This window comes from Ovis aries, chromosome 7 (genome assembly GCF_016772045.2).
Source record: "Ovis aries strain OAR_USU_Benz2616 breed Rambouillet chromosome 7, ARS-UI_Ramb_v3.0, whole genome shotgun sequence".
Taxonomy (NCBI): Eukaryota; Metazoa; Chordata; class Mammalia; order Artiodactyla; family Bovidae; genus Ovis; species Ovis aries.
Genome location: NC_056060.1, coordinates 20,256,341 through 20,277,899, shown reverse-complemented (window position 1 = coordinate 20,277,899; position 21,559 = coordinate 20,256,341). Strand labels below are relative to the sequence as shown.

The 21,559-nt window shown below is 40.9% G+C and overlaps 2 protein-coding genes across 4 annotated transcripts in view; one reads left to right on the top strand and one right to left on the bottom strand.

Annotated features, from left to right (window-relative positions):
• CD276 (CD276 molecule) overlaps window positions 1-19,405 on the bottom strand; it is an 82,430-nt gene extending 63,025 nt beyond the window's left edge. The window contains exon 1 of the mRNA XM_027971575.2: window positions 18,307-19,405. Within this exon, the coding sequence (XP_027827376.1) occupies window positions 18,307-18,333 (27 nt within the window). The 5' untranslated portion in view covers window positions 18,334-19,405. The remainder of the gene's footprint in view (window positions 1-18,306) is intronic.
• Window positions 19,406-19,601: 196 nt separating this feature from the next.
• The window catches only part of NPTN (neuroplastin), a 66,223-nt gene continuing 64,265 nt past the window's right edge, over window positions 19,602-21,559 (top strand). For all 3 annotated transcript variants that reach the window (XR_009601345.1, XM_042252141.2, XM_060418551.1), the window contains exon 1: window positions 19,602-19,865. Coding sequence is in view for 2 of the 3 variants with exons in the window: in XM_042252141.2 (XP_042108075.1) it covers window positions 19,775-19,865 (91 nt within the window). In the remaining variant the exon portion in view is untranslated. The remainder of the gene's footprint in view (window positions 19,866-21,559) is intronic.

The window sequence follows — 21,559 nt, the reverse complement described above, 5'->3', positions numbered from 1 at the left end:
TGAATGGTTGAAGATGTCTCAATTTGAGGGTCCAACTAAAGGTGAGGTATCCGGTAATTCCTTTTGATTGGACAAAAGAGCTCCCAGGAAAGAGTCTAAATGTGCAGCTCTTCCATAAAAGCTGAATACCTTATTTGCAATTAAGTGAAAGGGAAGAGGTGGGAACTGGATGAGAAAGAAATAATGTAGCAAATCCAAGTTCATTTAGAAAATAACTGTGGATGAGCTCTGTCACATGGAACTGACTGGAATCAAATAAATAACAAGGCTACTGTGTTTTACAGAGCATTGTATTACCAAAAAAGTTTCAGTGTTAACTTTAAAAGTCTGTGACCCTTTGAAACTTAAAATGACCCTAGGGCCTGCAACCATCAATGGACAGGAAATGTGTTGATGCCTACATCAGATAAGGCCAAAGAAGATGATAGAGAGGGAAGAATCTTCCAGAAGGTAGAACCAGGGGTTGCAAAGAATAAAGGACAAGGTAGCTACCCCCATGGAAGGAAATCTGGGTCAAAGCAAGGAACATATGTATCCCCCAAGGAACATATGAATAGAAGGTGGGTATGACTGCATGGAATATACAGCAAACCAAAATATGTTACCCCAACATGCCACTTTGGCAAAAGGACTGAATTGAGCTGAAGTCAGTGGAAAAGAAGCAAATACAAAAATAGTTCCCTGCCCTCTTCCTACTTGCCTTAAAGCAGGATATAAATTTTCAACGGTGTCCCCTCTCCCTTCTTTATGAATAAGAAACAAAAATTAATCACCAGAGGTAACTTTGGACCCTATCAGTCGGGAAACACCAGAGGAATCTACATAATAAATTTACTAACTAGCCTCTGCCTACCATTAATTCCCTGTATATTTATCTTCCTGCAGTTTGCCCTAGGAAGCCTAAGAAATTTTCTTTGTTCTGTCATTTTTCTATGAATTTGTTTTTCTTTGTTGAAGATGCTATATAAGCTGAAGTTCTAAGCCCCCTCCCTGAGTTACTCAACCTTGAGTTTCTCCCATGTATATATATGAAATATTTATGGGAATAACCTTCTGTTTGTTTTTCTCTTGTTAATCCGTCTTTTGTTACAGGGGCCCCAGCGAGAACCTAAAAGAGTAGAAGGAAAAAATTTCCCTACTTAACAATGTTTAGACAATTCTCTTAGGTAGGGAAGGGTGTATCTTATGAAGAGGGGAAAAAAAACCCTGAATATTTGTTGACTAGAAGGACAGGTGATGCTTGGTTACCAAATATTTTCAGTTCTCCTTCTGGACAGTAGGATTGTACTTTCCCATATTCTTGAGGTTAAATGTGGTCATGTAACTAGTCATGGCCAAGAAATGTGAGTGGAAATGATTTGTATCATTTCCGGGTGGAAGCTCCAGAGCCAATGCATGATTCATCATGTTCTCTTTTCCTCTGGGATAATGACTGGCAGTGTCCAAGATTATGGCTGCTTCAACACCCCTGGTCCCTGAGTGGCTAAGGACTAGAGCTCCCCTGACAATCACTATGGACATGTAGCAAAAACAGAAAATAAACATTTCTTTTTTAAGCCAAAAAGTTTTTTTGAGTAGCATAATCTAGGATATCCTGACTAACAGGCAGTTTGCAGATGGGAAAATCCAAATGGTTAACCTGTAGATGGGAAGAGATGCTCAAGAAACATAAATTAAAACAGCAATGAAATACTACTTCATATCCCTCCGATGGGCAAAAATTAGAAAGCATAAAAATAGCAAATATTGAAATATATGGGGAAATAAGAATCCCTATGAAGTGTTTGTGGAAGTAGAGAGTTGTAGGTAACCTAGGTATTCAACATGGAAAAATAAATAAACAAATGGAGTGGAGGATTATGATGGGCCGATAGATTGCACTCTAAAGCATTAATTGTATATTTATAGAATATGGTGGGTATATATTTAACAGTGTTGACTGAAAAAAGAAACAAATCTTTTTAGTACCATTTATGTAAGTTAAAAATACATAAATGCTTAGTCATTCGTGTCTGACTTGTTGAGACCCTTTGGACTGTAGCCTGCCAGGCTCCTCTGTCTGTGGAATTTTTCAGGTAAGAATTCTGGAGTGGGTTGCCATTTTCCTCCTCTAGGGGAATCTTCCTGACCCAGGGATTGAACCCATGTCTTCTGGGTCCCCTAAATGGCAGGTGGTTTCTTTACTCCCGGAGCCATCAGAGAAGCCCTAAAAATACATGAAGTAAAAATAAATTCTTCCTATAAAGAAGAATAGGAAAAAAAAAAAAAAGGGTTGATGGGACTTCCCTGGTGTTGCAGTGGTTAAGACTCTCCTTCCACCGCAGAGGGTGTGGGTTTGACCCCTGGCAGAGGAACAAAGGTCTTGCATGCTGCCTGGCATGACCAAAAAATTAAAAAAGAAAAAAAGTTGGAATATTGCATGAAGACCAAAATAAATAATAGTAATAGTACCAATAGCAGTACCAATAGATGATGATGATGGAATATTGTAGACTGATGATAACTGGTTACTGTGAACTGAGGATTAATTCAGTCTGATGCACCAAAGGCCCACAAAAGCAAAGTTCAATTAATGAAGATAGCATGCAATTGATGGAGAAAGCACAGCAGAGCAAATCACATGCTAAGCAAATATAGCAGTAATTTAAGACGTAAGTTAGAGATGTATTTTTCTCAGAGCTTCAAAGAGTTAACAAGGACAGGGAGCATGAGTGGACCATGGGTAACTAATTAAAGGTCTGCCCTGGAAAACTCAGCCAGTCATCATCTCCTCTATATATAGAGCAGCCGGCTGCAGTGTTTGGCCTCAGGATAAAGCCATGATTACCACTCTCTAATCAAATTGGAAAATCTGCCTGAGGGGGACTCCCAGTCGGGTCTTGGGATCAGAGAATCAGATTATGTGGAAGACAAGTGTTTAAATTCACAACATTTAAGGAGGAAAGAAGAAAGAAAATTTAAAATGCAGTCCACTCATGATTAAAATAAAGCACTCACCTTGAGTAAAGTCTTCCCTTTTTTAGCCACTTTATGAACTTTTCTGACTGTTTCTTACCTAGAGCCTTTCACCAATCCTGCAGTGAAGGAGAGATAGCAGTTGTGGAAATATAGCTTCAATTATTAAGAGAATGACTATAAAAAAGCTATATATCAACCTAGTCTTGCATTAAAAATATAAATAGATAATTAAGAATCATTAGACATTAGGAAAACCAACAGCATAGAAGAGAAGGACCAAGATGAACAAACAGGACATTCAACCCTAGAGGAAACAGTTAATTTAGGAAACAGAATTTTAAAAAAATTTAAATTACTGTTCTTGAAGATAGTCAAGCAAACTGCATCCATAAAGTAAGAATATGTAGCTATGAAAAGGTAGCAATAGAAGAACAATACAATATTACTGACATGCATTAAAAAAGAGAAAAACCATTGGGCAAGCATCCAATGTTGTTTTCCATATAAAACATTATTTCATTTCTAAGAAACAGAAATGGGCTTAAGCAATAAGGAAACAGAAAGTCTGGATGTAGGGGGTTCCAGAATTAGTTGATTTATTAACTCCGTGATACCATCTGGAGCCCAGGTTCTTTCCATACCTGTGTTCTGCCATCTCTTAGTCTCAAGCTGACAGCAAGATGACTGTCACAATTTTAGATGCTCTCCTGTGTTTCTTTCCTCTTAGGAATAAGAAAATCTTTACCAGAAGCCTTTTATTAATTTATCCTTATGTCTTATTACCCAAAACTGACTCACATTTCTGAGCCAATCACTAGCAAAATGAAACAGATTATCATTTTTTTTACCTGCTAATATTTAATTAACCAACTTTTCTTTTCTTTTTTTTAATAGAGGAAAATGCTTTACAATGTTGTGTTGGTTTCACCATACGACAATGTGAAACCGTCATAATTATATATATCCCCTCCTTCTGAAGCCTCTCTCACCACCCCACCATCCCATCCCTCTAGGTTGTCACAGAGCACCAGGGTGGGCTCTTTGTGTTATACAGCAGCTTCCCACTAGCTATCTATTTTACACATGATAGTGTATATATGTTAATGCTACTTTCTCAGTTTGTCCCATCCTCTCCTTCCCCTGCTGTGTACACAAGTCCATTCTCTTTATCTGTGTCTCCATTCCATGCCTGCAAATACATTCATCAGTCCTATTTTTCTAGATTCCCTATATATGCGTTAATATACAATATTTTTCTCTTTCTGACTTATTTCACTCTGTATAACAGGCTCTAACTTCATCCACCTCACTGCAATTGACTCAAATTCGTTCTTTTTTATGGATGAGTAATATTCCATTGTATACATGTACCACAACTTCTTTATCCATTCATCTGTCAATGGACATCTATTTGGGTTGCTTCCACATCCTGGCTACTGTAAATAATGCTGCAATGAACATTTGGGGTACATGTATCTTTTTGAATTGTGGTTTTCTCAGGGTATATGCCCAGGAGTGGGATTGCTGGGTCATCGTTATTCAGTAGTTAAATTGTGTCTAACTCTTTGTGACCCCATTGATTGCAGTATGCCAGTCTTCCTGGTCCTTTGCTCTATCCTGGAGTTTGCTCAAATTCATGCCCATTGAGTTGACGATGCTGTCTACCACTCCCTTCTCCTTTTGCCTTCAATCTTTCCTGGCATTAGGGTCTTTACCAATGACTCTGATGTATCAGGCTCTTTGTATCAGGTGGCCAAAGTACTGGAGGTTCAACTTCAGCATCAGTCCTTTCAATGAATATTCAGGGTTGATTTCCTTTAAAATTGACTTGTTTGATCTCCTTGCAGTCCAAGGGACCCTCAAGAGTCTTCTCTGGTGCCACAATTTGAAAGCATCCATTCTTCAGTGCTCAGCCTTCTTTATGGTTTGTATTACTGATCTTGTAAAGAAGGAAATATAAGTTGAATACACAGCACGGGACTGAGAGAAGGGAAACGAACATTGTGAGTCCTAAAATTTTCCCAACTTACTGCCCTGATGAAGTTTTCTCAGTGCAGGAAGGGAGAACTCAACCAGAATTGGTATTGCCAAGTTGAAGAAACAGAGATTTGAATTTGGAAAGGCTATCATGGCTAGAATTTGTGGGGGACTATGCCAAAGCTCTTGACTGTGTGGATCACAATAAACTGTGGACAATTCCGAAAGAGATGGGAATACCAGACCACCTGACCTGCCTCTTAAGAAACCTGTATGCAGGTCAGGAAGCAACAGTTAGAACTGGACATGGAAAAACAGACTGGTTCCAAATGGGAAAAGAAGTATGTCAAGGCTGTATATTGTCACCCTGCTTATTTAACTTCTATGCAGAGTACATCATGAGAAATGCTGGGCTGGAAGAAGCACAAGCTGGAATCAAGATTGCCGGGAGAAATATCAATCACCTCAGATATGCAGATTACACCACCCTTATGGCAGAAAGTGAAGAGGAATTAAAAAGCCTCTTGATGAAAGTGAAAGAGAAGAGTGAAAAAGTTGGCTTAAAGCTCAACATTCAGAAAACAAAGATCATGGCATCTGGTCCCATCACTTCATGGGAAATAGATGAGGAAATAGTGGAAACAGTGTCAGACTCTTTTTTTGGGGGGCTCCAAAATCACTGCAGATGGTGACTGCAGCCATGAAATTAAAAGACACTTAATCCTTCGAAGAAAAGCTATGACCAACCTAGATAGCATATTCAAAAGCAGAGACATTCCTTTGCCGACTAAGGTCCATCTAGTCAAGACTATGGTTTTTCCAGTGGTCCTGTATGGATGTGAGAGTTGGACTGTGAGGAAGGCTGAGTGCCGAAGAATTGATGCTTTTGAACTGTGGTGTTGGAGAAGACGCTTGAGAGTCCCTTGGACTGCAAGGAGATCCAACCAGTCCATTCTGAAGGAGATCAGCCCTGGGTGTTCTTTTGGAAGGAATGATGCTAAAGCTGAAACTCCAATACTTCGGCCACCTCATGTGAGGAGTTGACTCATTGGAAAAGACTCTGATGCTGGGAGGGATTGGGGGCAGGAGGAGAAGGGATGACAGAGGATGAGATGGCTGGATGGCATCACTGACTCGATGGATGTGAGTCTGAGTGAACTCCGGGAGTTGGTGATGGACAGGGAGGCCTGGCGTGCTGAGATTCATGGGGTCACAAAGAGTCGGACACGACTGAGCGACTGAACTGACCTGAATACTGGAAAGGAGGAAGGTATGCAAACAGAAAGCTCTAGAGCAGGGAACCCTAAACCTCAGTCTGCAGACCAGTACTGGTCTGAGGCCTGTTAGGAACTGAGCTGCACAGCAGAAGGTGAGTGGTGGGTGAGGGAGTGAAGCTTCATATGCTGCTCCCCATTGCTCTCCATCACTCGCATTACCACCTGAACACTGTTTCCCAGCTGTCTTCCATAAAACCTGTCCCTGGTACCAAAAAAGTTGGGGACTGCTGCTCTAGGATCAGCAGAAGGATACTTGAGACTAGTCTCTGGCTGAGTCTAAGCTGCACATGACTAGGGTGAAATCAGAAGGTTGGGGAAAGAACCACTGGAAAACAATATGCTGAACAGTTCCTGGAGCTCACACGCAGCTGGGACTAGTTTTTGTTCTCACCCGCCAGAATGAAAAGATTGTAAAATGAGAGGCATCCTCAGAAGAAGAACACCTTAACAGAGGGTTTTAATAAACCTGGGGAATAAACATCAACTGCTCTGATGTTATGACAACTCAGAAAAGCAAGCCTCAAAAAGATCAAATTGATCCACAATAATTAAAAAAATTTTTTTTGGATTATAGTTGCTTTACTATGTTGTATTAGTTTCTCTTGTACAGAAAAGTGAGTCAGCTATACATATATAATCCTCTTTTTCAGATTTCTTTCCCATTTAGGTTATTATAGAGTAGGGTTCCTTGCACTATACAGTAGGTTGTCATACGTTACCAATTTAAACAGAACCCAACATGCTTTGAAAAAAAAAAAACAACAAAATGCAACATAAAACAAGTTCTCATGTAGCGCATGTAAGGAAAATGACCAGGCAAACAAATTAGCAGGAAAACAATGACACAAAGCCAGGAGAAAAAATGATCGATAGAAACAAACTCAGAAAAGACAGGGGTGATGGAATAGCAGACAAGGACCTTAAAACAGCTATTGTAAATCTTATAAATATGTTCAATATGGAAAGTAAAATACAAAAATAATGAGACAAATGAAAAATATATAAAGACCCAAGGTGAAACCTGCAGGTGAAAAACACAGTGATCTGAAGTGAAATCTGTCTAGGATTGGATTAAGAGCAGATTTAATACGGAAGAAGAAAAGAGATCAGCAAATGTGATGACAAAAAGAACAAAAGCTATCCAGAATTAAGCACACAGAGAAAAGAAGACTGGGGAAAAAAATGAACAGAGCCTAGGAATCCTATAAGACACTATTAAGGGATCTAAAGTAGGTGTAATCTGAGTTGCAAAGGGAAGGGAGAAAGAAATTTATTAGAAGAAATAATGGCTTATTTTCCAAATTTGATGAAAGCTACAAACCTACAAAGCTAAGAAGCTCAATGAACTCCAAGTATAAAGAAACAAACCCACAAACAGCAAGGCACAATATAATTGAATTGCTGAAGAAACAGTGATAAAGAGAAAATTTTAAGAGCATCCAGAAATAAAAAGACACATACGTTTAGAGGAACAATAGCAAGAATTACAGATTTCTCATCAGAAACATTGCAAACTAGAACATAGGCAATGACATGTTTCATGGATTGAAAAAAAAACCTGTCAATTTGGAATTTTGTACCTGACAAAAATGCCTTCCAGAAGAGACAAAAGCCTGGAAAATTCATCACCAGCAAATCACCACTGTAACAAATGTTAAAGTTTATTAGGCAGAAAAAAATGATACCAGATGGAAATTTGGATTTTTACATAAGAATGAAGAGTTCTAGAAATGGTAAATATGTCAGTATAAATATAATAAATACTTTTTCTTATTTTTAAGCCTTTTAAAAATGTAACAGACCACTCAAATATATTTTAAACTTCCATTAAAATTTCTTCTTGTGTTATTTTGAAAGTATAGTGTTCAATTTCCAATTATTTGGAGAATTTTCCAGATATCTTTGTCTCATCCACTTGTAACATATTTCTTTATGGCTTGGTGGCTCAGTTACTAAAGAATCCGCCTGCAATGCAGGAGACACAGGTTTGATCCCTGGGTTGGAAAGATCCCCTGGAGAAGGAAATGGCAACCGATTCCAGTATTTTTGCCTGGAAAATCCCATGGACAGAGGAGCCTGCAGGGCTACAGACCATGGGGTTGCAAGAGTTGGGCACAACTTAGTGACTAAATCACCACCACCACCATACTTTGTATGATTTCAACACTTGTAAATTTGTTGAGATGTGTTTTATAGCCTCAAACATAGGCCATCTTAGTGATGTGTACTTGGAAAGAATGCATATTCTGCTCTTTTAGGTAAAGTGTTGTATGAAAACCATTAGGTCCAGTAGATGGATAGTGTTATACAAGTTTCTATATGCTTATAGATTTTTCTATCTACTTGTTCTGTCAGTCACTGAAAGAGAAGTGTTGAAATCTCTAACTATAATCTTGGACTTGTCTTTCATGCTTCAGTTTTATCAGATTTTATTTCATGTATCACAAAGCTCTATTTGCATGTACATACCATCTCAGATTATGTGCTCTGGGTGAGGACTCCATTATTATTATGCAATGTTTCTATTACTCCTTAGTATTATTTATCCTTCTGAAGTCTATTTTGTCTGATATTAATATAGCCATTCTAATTTTCCTTTAATTCTTGTCTGCATAGGATAGTTTTAAAATTCTTTTACTTTAAACTTATCTGTGTCTTTATATTTGAAGTGGCTTTCTTATAGATAGCATATAGGTGGGTCTTGTTTTTTATTTAATCTGACAATCTCTGTCTTCTAATTGGAGTACATACCTTTAATATAACTATTAATTTGAATGGGTTTTAATCTATCATATTACTATTTGTTTTCTCTTTAACCCATTTTTTTCTTTGTTAATTTTCCTACTTTCTTGCCTTCTTTTGAATTAATTGAGTATATTTTAAGATTCTATTTTATTCTCACTATTGTTTATTAACTCTATCTCTTTTGTTTTTTAGTGGTTACGCCCTAAAAGTTTTAGTTGATCACAGATTTCCTCCAAACAATATTATATCACTTCACATGTAAAGTGTGAAAACCTTAAATCAGTATATTCATCTTTCCCCACCCAAGCCCTTTATATTATTGTTGTCATACATTTCACTTCTACATAAGCAATAAACCCCACAATACATTATTATTTTTGCTTTAAATAGTCAATTATATTTTAAAGATATTTAAAAATAAGAAAAAACTTTTTAATATTTACAAGTTTATTATTCCCAAAGGATTTTCTCTATCTAATTTTAAGGCTTGGAATAAATTTATAGGAGTCAAGCCATGGTTTGGTAGAAGGCTATACACATAGATCAGTGGAACACAATAGAAACCAGAAATAGACAACACATATACGGACAACTGATTCACAACAAAGATGCCGAGGTAATTCAATGGGGATAGGATAGTATTTTTCAACAACTGCCTTAAAAGAAAGAAGTCTTGATCCTTACCTCCTACTATATACAAAAATTAATTCTGAATGGATCATAGACATAAATGCAAGAGCTTAAACTTAAGGCTTCCAGAAGAAAACACAGGAGAAAATCTTTATGTCTTTGGGTTGGGCAAAGATTTCTTGGATAGGGCATTAAAAAAATAAACATTAAAAGAATACATTGATAAATCAATTTAATCAAAATTAAAAACTTTTGCTCTTCAAAAGGCACTATTATGAAAATGAAAAGCAGGGTAGAAAATGGAAGAAAATGTTTGTAAAAAGTACATCTGATTTACGTTTAGAATATATAGAGAATTCTTAGCACTCAATAATAAGAAAACTCAATTAAAAATGGGCAAGATGTTAGTAAACATTTCACCAAAGAAGATAAGTGAATTGTCAATAAGTACATTGAAAGATGTTCAATGTCATTAATCATGAGGGAAATGCAAACTAAAGCCACATGGTTTACCACATACCTATTAGAATGACTAAAACGTAAGAGACTGACCTTGTGAAGTGTTAGTATAAAAGAACCAGAAGTCTCAAATGCCACTGGGAGCATAGTGGTACAACCAACTTTGGACAGTTGTTTGGCAGTTTCTTAAAAATTAATCATACACCTACCATATGATCCAGTCATTCCACACCTAGGCATTTACCCAAGAGAAATGAAAGCATGTGTCCAAACAGTCTTGCATAAATGTTCATGGAGCTTTATTTGTAATAGGCATTACCTGATAACAACCCAATAGTTCATCAACAGGTGAATGGATAAACCAATTGTGATTTATCTATACTGTGAAATACTACTCACAATAAAGAAGGAAGTATTGGGCTTCCCCGGCGGGGCTCAGTGCTAAAGAATCCACTTGCCAATGCAGGAGACACAGATTCAATCCCTGGTCAGGGAAGATCCCACATGATGCGGAGCAACTAAGCCTGTGTGCCCCAACTACTGAGCCTGTGCTCTAGAGGCCATGCACCGCGACTACTGAAGCCAGGGCCCTAGAGCGTATGCTCCGCAAAAGGAGAAGCCCCTGGAACGAGAAGCCTGCACTGCAGCTAGAGAGTAGCCCCACTCGCTGCAACAAGAGAAAAGTCTGCACATCAACGAAAACCCAGTGCAGACAAAAATAAAAAGAAAACTACTGACACATAACAATATGGGTGAATCTTGAGATAATTATGCAGCTGTCAAAAAATAATACACATCATATGGTTCCACTTATATAAAACTCTAAAAGAAGCCAACTTACAGTGACAGAGAGATCAGTGGTTATCTGGGGTAGGTGGGGAGAGATGGGAGGGGGAACTATAAAGAGGCACATGGAAACTTCTGGGGGAGACAAATGATAGGGATTTCACTGGTGTATAAATATGCCAAAACTTATCAAATGGTATACTTTAAATATGTGCAATTTGTCTGTTAATTATACCTTAATAAAACTGTTTGTAACATTTAATGACATGCTTCTTTGTGCCATTTACTATGTTGGTATACTGGTTCATTAGTTGCTAAGTCGTGTCTGACTCTTTGCGACCCCATGGACTGTAGCCTGCCAGGCTACTCCATCCATGGAATTCTCCAGGCAAGAATACTGGAGTGGGTAGCCATTGCCTTCTTCAGGGGAACCTCCCAAGCCAGGGATCCAGCTTGGGTCTCCTACATTGCAGGCAGATTCTTTACCATCTGAGTCACCAGGGAAGCCCATATTTACTATTCTAGATACTGGGGAATAAAACAGTAAATAATGCCCCTCCATGAACTCACAGTGGAAAGGGAACATCCTTATTTCTTGTTTGTCAGCTTGATCCTCTTTCTGAAGACTGGTTTCTTACACATGACAGGACTTCTAGCCACTGACACCTCAAGTCTCACATCTCATTGTTCATATCACTGAGGATATAAGTGAGATACTGTCCTTCCTAAATTTTAATCCAAAAATTTCCCAGGGCTTCTGAGTGGCCTTGCTGGAGTCTGGAGAGCTCCCTTGAACAAAACAGGGGAAAGAGGTCTTGCAAAAAAGAAGTGGTCTGATTAAAGCCATGTGGATCAGAGCATTTCTCAGGAGAAAGGGACAATACTAAGGAGACACGCTATTACCACCATAATTATTAACATGGAGACACTGGACATGTGTTTCCCAATTCATTCCCAACAGTGGGAAGATCAGGGACCTAGAAGCAACTTGGGCATTCTGATGCTAGCTCTAGTGTTGCAGACTCTATCCCCTTTAAAATCAGAACCTAATAATCCTCCTTTAAAAAAATGTTTAAAAACCTTTTAATGTATTTATTTATTTTTTGGCTGCATTGGGTCTTCATTGCTGCATGTGGGCTTTCTCTAGTTGTGGCAAGTTGGGGCTACTCTCTAGCTGCGGTGCATGGCCTTCTCATTGCCACGGCTTCTCCTGTTGCAGAGCAGGAGACTCAATATGCTCTGACTCAATACCTGTGGCCCATGGGCTCTAGAGCTTGGGCTTAGTTGTTCCACAGGATATGGGATCTTCTGGGACCAGGGATCAAATTCTGTGTCCCCTGCATTGCAAGGCAAATTCTGATCACTGGGCCACCAAGGAAGTCCACTTTGTCTTGTAGAGGCCAGTCTCAACGTGTGGTCTCCAAACCTAGAGCACCATCATCACCTGAGAGTTTGTTAGAAATTCAGATTATCAGTGCCCCATGCCCCCAGGCCTACTGACTCTGAACCTCTGAGGGTGAGTGTGATGAGAAAACAGCTATTGTGAACTGTTATCTAAGCGTTTTACAGTATAACAACTGTTTTCACACTTAGACTCTGAACATTAAGATGAGGACTTGAGTTTAGGATCCCCACCATGAGTTCCCACTTTGCTTTTCCTGGGGCCCCTTTTTAAATAACCACTTAGAGTTGAGGCCAAGAAAAGTTAGTGACTTCTGCCCCAACCACATTGTAAGGGGTTAAGTGCTTGCTACCCTGTTCTCTCCTGCTCCTTCTTGTCCTGAGACGGAGAAGTGCCCTTCGTCTCATTCATCATTTCCCCCAATCCCTGTTTCTGGAACTTGTGAAGTACTAAATCTTGTACCTTGACTTCCTTTGTGTGAATATATTGAAACTGTGCTTTCAGTCAAAACTATCCAGGATTTTCACTTCCTCAAAGTGGAGCTCAGATACTGAGGGAGCTGCCTGCTGCCCCTGTTTGGGTGGTTAGTGCCTTCTCAGTCACAGGTCATATTCTGCATTTCTTAATTTAATAAGCCAGCGATGACCCCCCTCAAGACAATGGGGCCCAGAAATCTGTGTTTTAAGTCTTGTCATTCTGCTACATACTTAGATTTTTTTCCCCCCCAAGATTGCATTTGAACACTTGTTCTTAATTTTAGCTGCATATTGGCATCATCTGTGGATTCTTAAAACTGACGCTTGGATCGCCCCTCCAGAGATTCTGAATTAATCGGTGCAGTCTAAGGGCTTGGCTTTTCTTAGAGTTCCCAGGTGACCTAACATATATCACAGTTTGAGAAGCAGGCATTATAGCACATTAGAGCTCATCGCACGGCTACACATGCTGGGCCTCACTTCAGATCAATTAAGTTGAAATCTCTGAAGATGGGACCCATATATTTATCTAACTATTTGCACATATGTATATATAATATTGTATTATACAGCCCAGAGATTTTAAATACATATACATAATTATATATATATATGTGCATGTGTATGCTCCATCGTGTCTGACTCATTTATATATATAAAATAAAGGGGGACACAGACTCCTATGTCTGTTTTAGTTGTGTCCATACTTGAGCGGGGATTAAAAGGGGCTTATATATTGACCCCGAAAGCCCATCTTTAACACAAGCTGTTAAGCTGCTGTTAAGTTGCCCTGTCCTGTCCTAGCACTGGTCATCATAGCAGAGGTGGTACCCAAAGTGCCTTCTGAAGAAATGATGAGCAGCCCAAACTCTAGGCCAGGAGATGAGCCAATCTTATGCCAACCTCAGCAGACCTTGCCCAAGGAGATTACTTCATCCTCAGATAAGATTCATGAATCTGAAGAGGGTCATCTTAGGAGAGACTGACTTCTTCAAGACGATGATAGCCACCCTCAGCATTTTCCCTTTGGAGTCAGTCCAAAAGATCTGGGTTCAAATTCTATTTGGTTTTATTACCTGCCAACTGAGGATACTGAATAAGTTGTTCTCCTTCCTGAGCCTTAGTCATCTTGCTTATGAAATGGAGTTTTGGTGACCAAGTAAAATGATGGGATATCGAATGTGGAAACGCCTTGTAAGCTGTGAAAAACTTTAAAAGGGTTTTAAAATGAGCTCATGTTCTAGATGGGGAGATTGGATATGGAGATATGTTAACTCATCACACAAGGTTTGATAACAGTTTTTAATGGTACAGAGAAAGGAAGCACTGAGAGCTGGTCATCCTTGGCAATTGCTGGAGTCTCTTTGGAACAGCAGAGTGGAAGGGGCACTGGACCGAGAGAGAGGAGTCTCAGGTTCTGGGTCCAGCTATGTGACTCATCTATTTACTCATGAGCTAGTCACTGAATACCCCATGAATGGCAAATACTGTGTTAGGCACTGGAGATTCAGTGGTGAATAAGTTGGTCACGGTTTCCTCCTCCTGGAAGTTTAGAAACTGAGACAGGTGTGAGTCAAATAACTGCACAAATAAATGTAAAATCCTAACTGTGATAAGCGATATCAAAAAGAGGCAAATGGAGCAATGGGTGTGTATTATACCAAGGTTTAATTGAGTTATGGAGCCCAGAAAAGTTTTCCTTAACCATGGACAGTTTTGTTTTGCACATTTTTGACTGAGGTGTAATTTCAATGAATTTTGACAAATGCACACCCAGTGAAATCACCCACTTCAAGACATAGAAAGTTTCATCAATGGAAAAATTCCCACATGATCCTTTCCAGTCAGTCTCCCAGGAAAACACTGAAACTGATTCAATTTCTATTAATATACATTAGTTTTGCCTACTGCAGAATTTTATATAAGTAGAATTATACAGTATATACCTTTTTTGGTCTCATTTCTCTCAGTATTACACTTCTGAATTCATCCATATAATTGCATGTATCATTCTTTTAGTATTATTATATTTATTATTATTCTTTTACTAGTCTTTTTATTATTCATTTTTTAAATTCTTTCTATTGCATGTGGTTCATTCTTTTTTAATTGGTGAATAGTACTCCACTGTATGAATATACCATAGTTTGTTTATCCAGTCACCCTGTTGATGAATGTTTGGATTGTTTCTTGTTTTGGGTATTATGAATGAAGCTGCTATGAACATTCCTGTTTAAATTATTTTGTGAGAATATGTTTTCATTTCTTTTAGGCAGTAGGGATACAAGAATAGAATTCCTAGTCATAGATTAGATATATATACTTAATGAGAAGCTGCCAAATAGTTCTCCAAAGTAGTTCTGCTATTTTTGTATGAATACCAGCAGTATATGTATGGGAGTTCCAGTTGCTTTATATCCCCACCAACATTTGTTACTGTCAGTTTTTAGAAAATTATTAAATTTGAGTATGTTTGTGAAGTGGTATCTAATTATGGTTTTAATTTTCCATATTAAGGAGGGATGATTTGAAGCTGACATCTGAAGGATGAGAAGTAGACCAGGTAAAGAGGATGGGGGTTGTGCACTCCAGGCAAAGAGAACAGAATGCATAAAGGTGCCAAGGGTACAGAGCAATCATAAAGAACACAAAAGGAGTGAGGTGTAGGGTGAGGCTGGTGAGGGGAGTGATGGGAAGTATCAAACCATTCACTTTCAAGGGATCATGTGGGTCTGGGCCATGCAGACACCAGCAGTGAGTGACCAGAGTGAACTTAAAAGAAAAAAAAGGTCACACCAAAAAACTCAGTAATGTCCTGGACCGCATAAAACCCCAGAAATTTCCTATTATTCTGGGAAGTAGAGAGGGAGGCTCATTATGACCAAAATTGAATTTCTTGTCTTCTTGGCAGAAAGGTGCTCAGAATGGATTAAATTTCATTCAAAGAAGTGAAAGAAATGAGCATTTCTTGCATGTGACCATTGCAGTTGCAAATTCATGCTTACTTCAAATGAAAGAGTAGGATTTCTGGGTGGTGTTGAGTATGCGTTTGAGGTTTGAGACCATGAATTTAAAATGATGTCATTCTCTGTATGATTTTTTTCTCAGGCAACATTCAGCTGCTCAAGCACATGGTGTGAAACCTCATCTCAGAGGTTGCTTAGCCAGGTTGTGGTTTTTCTAGGAAAGAATGTTGGCGAGTAAGGTGAGTAAGGAAACAATTATAATGATGAATCTTGGGCTCTAAACTGGACCAGGAGGGAAGTGAAGAATGGACAATGAGAATTTGTGGGATTAATGGATTAGTGGTCTCAATGAGATTGAAGAATGACAGCAAATGAGGTCCTAGAACATGGAACTGAAAGGATAGAAGAGTAAATGGAAAGTGAGATCTATGATATTTTCATATTCCAAAGATGGAGCCTTTTATGGATCACTAAAATGTTGAGGGTGTAACCATGGAAGTGGTGGCTCAGTTGAGAAGGTTTCTGGAGATAAGAGACCAAGGTATTGACTAGATCATAAACATGAATACTGAACTCACCCAGAGTTCAATGATTGTGCTAACAGCTGGAAGGAGCAGGGGAAAAATTACTTTGGTGGGTCAGAAGATGACAGCAATCAAGATGGGCAGGGTGGTATATCTGAATGGAAAGAGCAGATCTTTGCAGAGAAAAGAGTAGGGAAACCAGAGGGAAGTTCAATGTCAAACTCTATTAACACTTGCATCCTTCCAAAGACAATGAACCACACCAAAAACAAATGAACGAACCAACCAATCAACCAAACCAGGAAAGCCTTTCAATTGAGAATGCTCTATCTTGTCACTAAGAGGCACTATCAATACTGGAAAACCAGATCTCCAAGCAGTCCCTGGGATGGGAAAATCCCCTGGAGAAGGCAAAGGCTAGCCACTCCAGTATTTTTGGTCTGGAGAATTCCATGGACTGTGGTCCATGGGGTCACGAAGAGTTGGACATGACTGAGTGACTTTCACGTCACTTCACTTCACTTCACTTCACTTCAAGCAGTCCCTGGAGGCCAGGAAAATGTGTTTTAGCCTGAGCCCTGAGGACCTCTAAGTCTCTTATGAGATATTACAAGGAGTTCAGCCATCCTCCCACACAGCTGCACACACCTGTAGAGAGAATGTTTATGTGTAATATAAACCTTAAAAAAGAGGAAAAAGTTAAATTCCTTGTTGTTCAGTTGCTCAGCTGTGTCCAATTCTTTGTAACTCCATGGACTTCGGCACACCAGGGTTCCCTGTCCTTCACTATCTCTCAGAATTTGCTCAGACTCATGTCCATCGAGTCAATGATGCTATCCAACATCTCATCCTCTCTCGCCCTCTTCTCCTCCTGTCCTCCATCTTTCCCAAAATTAAGAGTTTTTTTCTAATGAGTCCGCTCTTCGCATCAGGTAGCCAAAGTATTGGAGCTTCAGCTTCAGCATCAGTCCTAGATTCCTTTAAAAAAGGTACTGAGTTATAAGATTTTTTTTCCCCCTAAAAGGAGGTCTGAAACCACAGCTACTATCATGGAATTTGATGACATTTTCTTCTAGGTAAAAAGAATCCTCATAACTGCAGGTTTTTAGAGTCGATGGTAACACTGTACTTTAAAATTTTCTTCCTGAATCACTTTTTGTAAGAAGCATGACACAGTGGGAAGAGCAGAGGGGCTGGAGTTAATATTGTAGCAGCAGCAGCAGCAGCAGCAGCAGCAGCAGCAATAGTATTTATCATTATCACCAACATTTGAGTGTTTACATGAACCAGAAACCGATCTAAACATTGTACATAAGTTTAGTCATTTACTGCTCTTAAATCATATGAGTTAAGTATGTATCAATACTATCATTAACATCATTTGACAGATAAATAGGATCCAGAGGGACAGGTCACTTGTCCAAGCCACAGTTAGTAGATGGTGGTGGCAGTAGTGGGGTGGACTTGTTTTCCCTACCCAGAATAGTCCAAGTTATGCAAGAGAAAACACCTCTGAATCTCAGTAGCTTAAGTCAATAGGAACTACCAGTTTAGCAGGAGGTCTGGGGTTTTCATGCTAACTTAGGAACCCAGGCTGACATAAGCTTCATTTTGACACATGCCAGTGATCATGATCACTGATCTCCATGCAGGGAAGAGAGTATGCTCCGGTGTCTTCAACTGAAAAGAAATCCTGCTTAAAAATGATGCATGTCACTTTTCACTGGCCTGGTGGAAGCAAGTCACATGCTATTCCCCCCTTCAAGAGGAAAGGAAAGGCACCCCTGCTGTGTTCCTAGAAGGAGGCAAACCAGATTTTTTTGGTAGTAATGATTACCAACACCATTCAGATCCTGGGTAATTTATGCCTCTCTCAGTCTCAATTTCCCAACCCACTAAACGAGCACCATTGTTCTGTAAGGATTCCTTGTTCAAAGTCTCCCCATCAGATACAGATTTTGATGATGAGGCAGGATGGTTGCATCCCATCAAAACTCCCATCAGCTGAAAATCCTGGTCTCACCAGGAGCCCTGTAGCCCTCCAGCCAGAGCTGTCTGCACAATGGCCTTTGTCCAAAGACACATGCCAAGCTTTTTATCACTCACCTGAGGTCTTGAAGGATAATGCTTCATTTAGGTCAACAATACGCCATAGTTGTAGCTTGCTAGAAAGCTCAGGCTGGAACCACCAGGTGTCTGGTTCACACTGAAAGCTTGAGACCACTTTGGCTTGAGTGAAGGTTATGGTGAATGCTCCTTCTTCCAGATTTTTCAAGTTTTCACTTCAAATTGAGTCAGGTCACCAGGACTGCTTACTTGGCCCCTCTCAGTTTCATTCCACAGACACTCCCCCGGATGTCTGCTCTGAGTCAGGGATGAGCTAAGACCCAGAAACTCCTTTAGCAACCAAGGACTGATGATGCTCAGGTTGTACCAAAAATATCCTTAGAAAGGGCATTCCCCAAACTTCCATCCAAACAGTAGTGACACTGCCAGAGCACCCAGCTGGTTCCTTTCCAATGGGTCGTTTTGCTGTGCAGTCATTTGCCCTCTTCCTCGCTCTTCTAATAAGCTGGGTTGTGAACTTCGTGATAGTAAGGACCACTTTTTCACGTAGGTTTCACGGCACACAGTAAGTACTCAGTAAATGTTTGCTGCACAAAAATACTTCTGAAGATATTTCGTATAGTTAATACATGTTGACTTCCTTGTAGAATTTAGTGCCCAAACTGCCTAACGAGCAATTAGTCTAGTTGATTTTCAGGCCTGAGATTCTAGGTAGTTAAAATAAGGCCAAAATGGGGGCGGGGGAATAGAAGGGCGAAGAAAAGGAGGACATTTCACGCAGAGGGAGATGAAGAAGCAGTAAAGCACAAGGTAATACCAGGCACGCGGAGTGCACCACTTAGCCTAGAAGGTTAATACAGGGGGTTAAAGTGGGAGGTTGAAGCCAGATGCGAGGAATAGGTCTAAGGTTAAAGTCCAGAAGGAAGTCCAGGAGGAAGAAATAATAGGAGTTTGATAGGGAACAATAAGAGTAAGGCCGGTGGTGCATTAAATTTTGCAGCCAAGACCTCCAACTAATGAAAGGCAGGATGGGCGGAGGAAATATATTCTCAAAGCTTCCTCTTATTTATGGGAGCTCCGACTTCGCAGAGGAATCAGCAGAACATAGAACCGTCGGTTCCCCAAGGCCAAGAAAGCCGGAGGAGCCCCGCCTCGAACCGTCACGTGGCCAGAAGCGCCCTTGGCACGTGACCCACCTCCCGCTAGGCCAATCAGCCTCTGCAGGGGCGGGGACGCGGAATCCGAGGGGCGGGGGATCGATTGAGCCTGCCTCCTCTCGCGAGCCTTGATGCTGTCGCTCCTCAGCCGCCCACGGCCCGGAGCGAAGGTCTCGCGAGGCTTGGGCGCTGCGGCGGTAGGAGGAGGACGGGGAAGGACGGAGCCCTGCCACGGCTGCCTCCCTCGCTCTCTCCCTCGCGCACTCGCCCGCCCCCTCCCTCCCTCCCCTCCCTTCCCCGGCCCCGGCTCCGGCCCCGGCCCATTCGCTGTTCCGTCTTCTGCAGGGAGGATGTCGGGCTCGTCGCTTCCCAGTGCCCTGGCCCTCTCACTGTTGCTGGTTTCTGGCTCCCTCCTCCCAGGGCCAGGCGCCGCTCAGAACGGTAAGCAGGGCGCCGGGGGCCGGCCGGGCGGGGGCTGAGGGACGGTGGCGGCCGGAGAGGGCATTTCGGGGCCGGAGGAGGTGGCGGAGTCCGGGGAAGGGGGCTGGTCGAAGTCTGAGGTGCTGCGGGCCCGACAGGACCAAATGCCGGTCGCGAGTTCGAAGAGGCGCGCGGGTGTGAGAACCAGAGGCGCCTGTCCGAGAGCTGGGGGCGTCCGATGAGAGCTTGAGGTGTTGCTAATTTAGAGGCTGCTCATCTTGGGGCTCGTCGCTCCGAGTCGGGGAGGGGTCCCCGAAGAAGCCGACCTGAGGAGCTGGAGTAGCGGGGGCGGATGAGGAAGGGGTGCAGTGTTTAAAGAAGGCTACACAAGACCGACATTTGTGTTTAAGGTGACAGAGAGTGGTATCAGGCTCCAGAGATGAACGGGGGTCCTGGGCGCTGGAGTCGTCCAAGGTTCTTCTGGGGCCCTGTAAGACTGGTGACATCCTTAAAAAATAATGAGACGTTGGGGGAAGGGAGTCCTGAAGAATACTGAGCAGAGTACTAGAGCCTTAAGGAGGGGGTAAGGAATCAGGGAGCCTTGGCTGTGGAGGTGGCGGGAAGGTGGGTGGAAAGCCGAGGTAGTGGGTTGACTGCAATAGGGGATCTGGAAAGAGGAGCAGCAGAAGCTGTAAACGAAGTGGGGGAAGAGGGCTGGGTTTGCTAAGGAGGGTGGAGTGTTGGGCATTCTAGGGTAGTGGTTGGGAGAGCAAAAAGGAGTTTCTAAATAAGGAGAGGAAAAACGAGCAGAGGATGGGGAGAAAGGGTTGAAACTGAGGTAGGGGGAATTATTTGTTAGAGAAATAAGGATGCCTGGCTATAGAAATGGAAGTAGGGGAAGACAGAAAATAAGGGAAGGGAGTAAAATGCAGGAAGCCGGGGGTGTAATGTTAGTTTGCAGTGTGGAGGATATATTAGGGAAGGGAGGAGCTGAGTTTTGGCAAGTGCTGTATGATATTGGTTGGGCCTTTCACACAGCTGAAACTGCAGTGGTGGGATTGAGGGCCGGCACTGGAGAGAGGGAGATGGAGGGAAGTGTGTTTTTAAGGTCGAAAAGTTTCAAAACAGAAGAGACATTATTTCTGAGGAACATAAAAGTAGTTCCTGGGATGTGTTCAGGGTACAGTGGAAAGGAGATGATTGAACTGAAGATAATTGAACTGGGTTTTGAACTGAAATCCCTTAGAGAAGATGGATACATGGTGGGAAGCATGGTGATGGGGGATCTAGACAAAAAAGATTCTGATTGTTAAAGATATGTGTTAAAATTCAGCTGCTGAATCAATCTTTTAGAGATGAGATTAGAAGTATTGTGAACCAGTTTCTGCTCTTGTGGAGACAGCCTTTAAGAAATTTCAAAAATATTTTTTCTAGGAAAAAAATTGTGAGGTTGAACTCATTCATGACTTTACTGGAAATTCTGTAAAAAACTGTAAAAAATTCTGAAAAACTGTAAATTCTTTTTGCTAATTCTTTGGTGTTTCTTTGTTGTTATGCTAGAATAGTTTAAAATTACTCTTGTTGGAATAGCTGAAATTAAAATGGCTTTCACTAAAAAATAAAATCAGTGATAAAGCTAATGGAGTTAAGCATTCTAAGGAGAATGCGTACTTAAAATGCTGAAGATTACACTGAAAATATATCAGTCAAGGTCG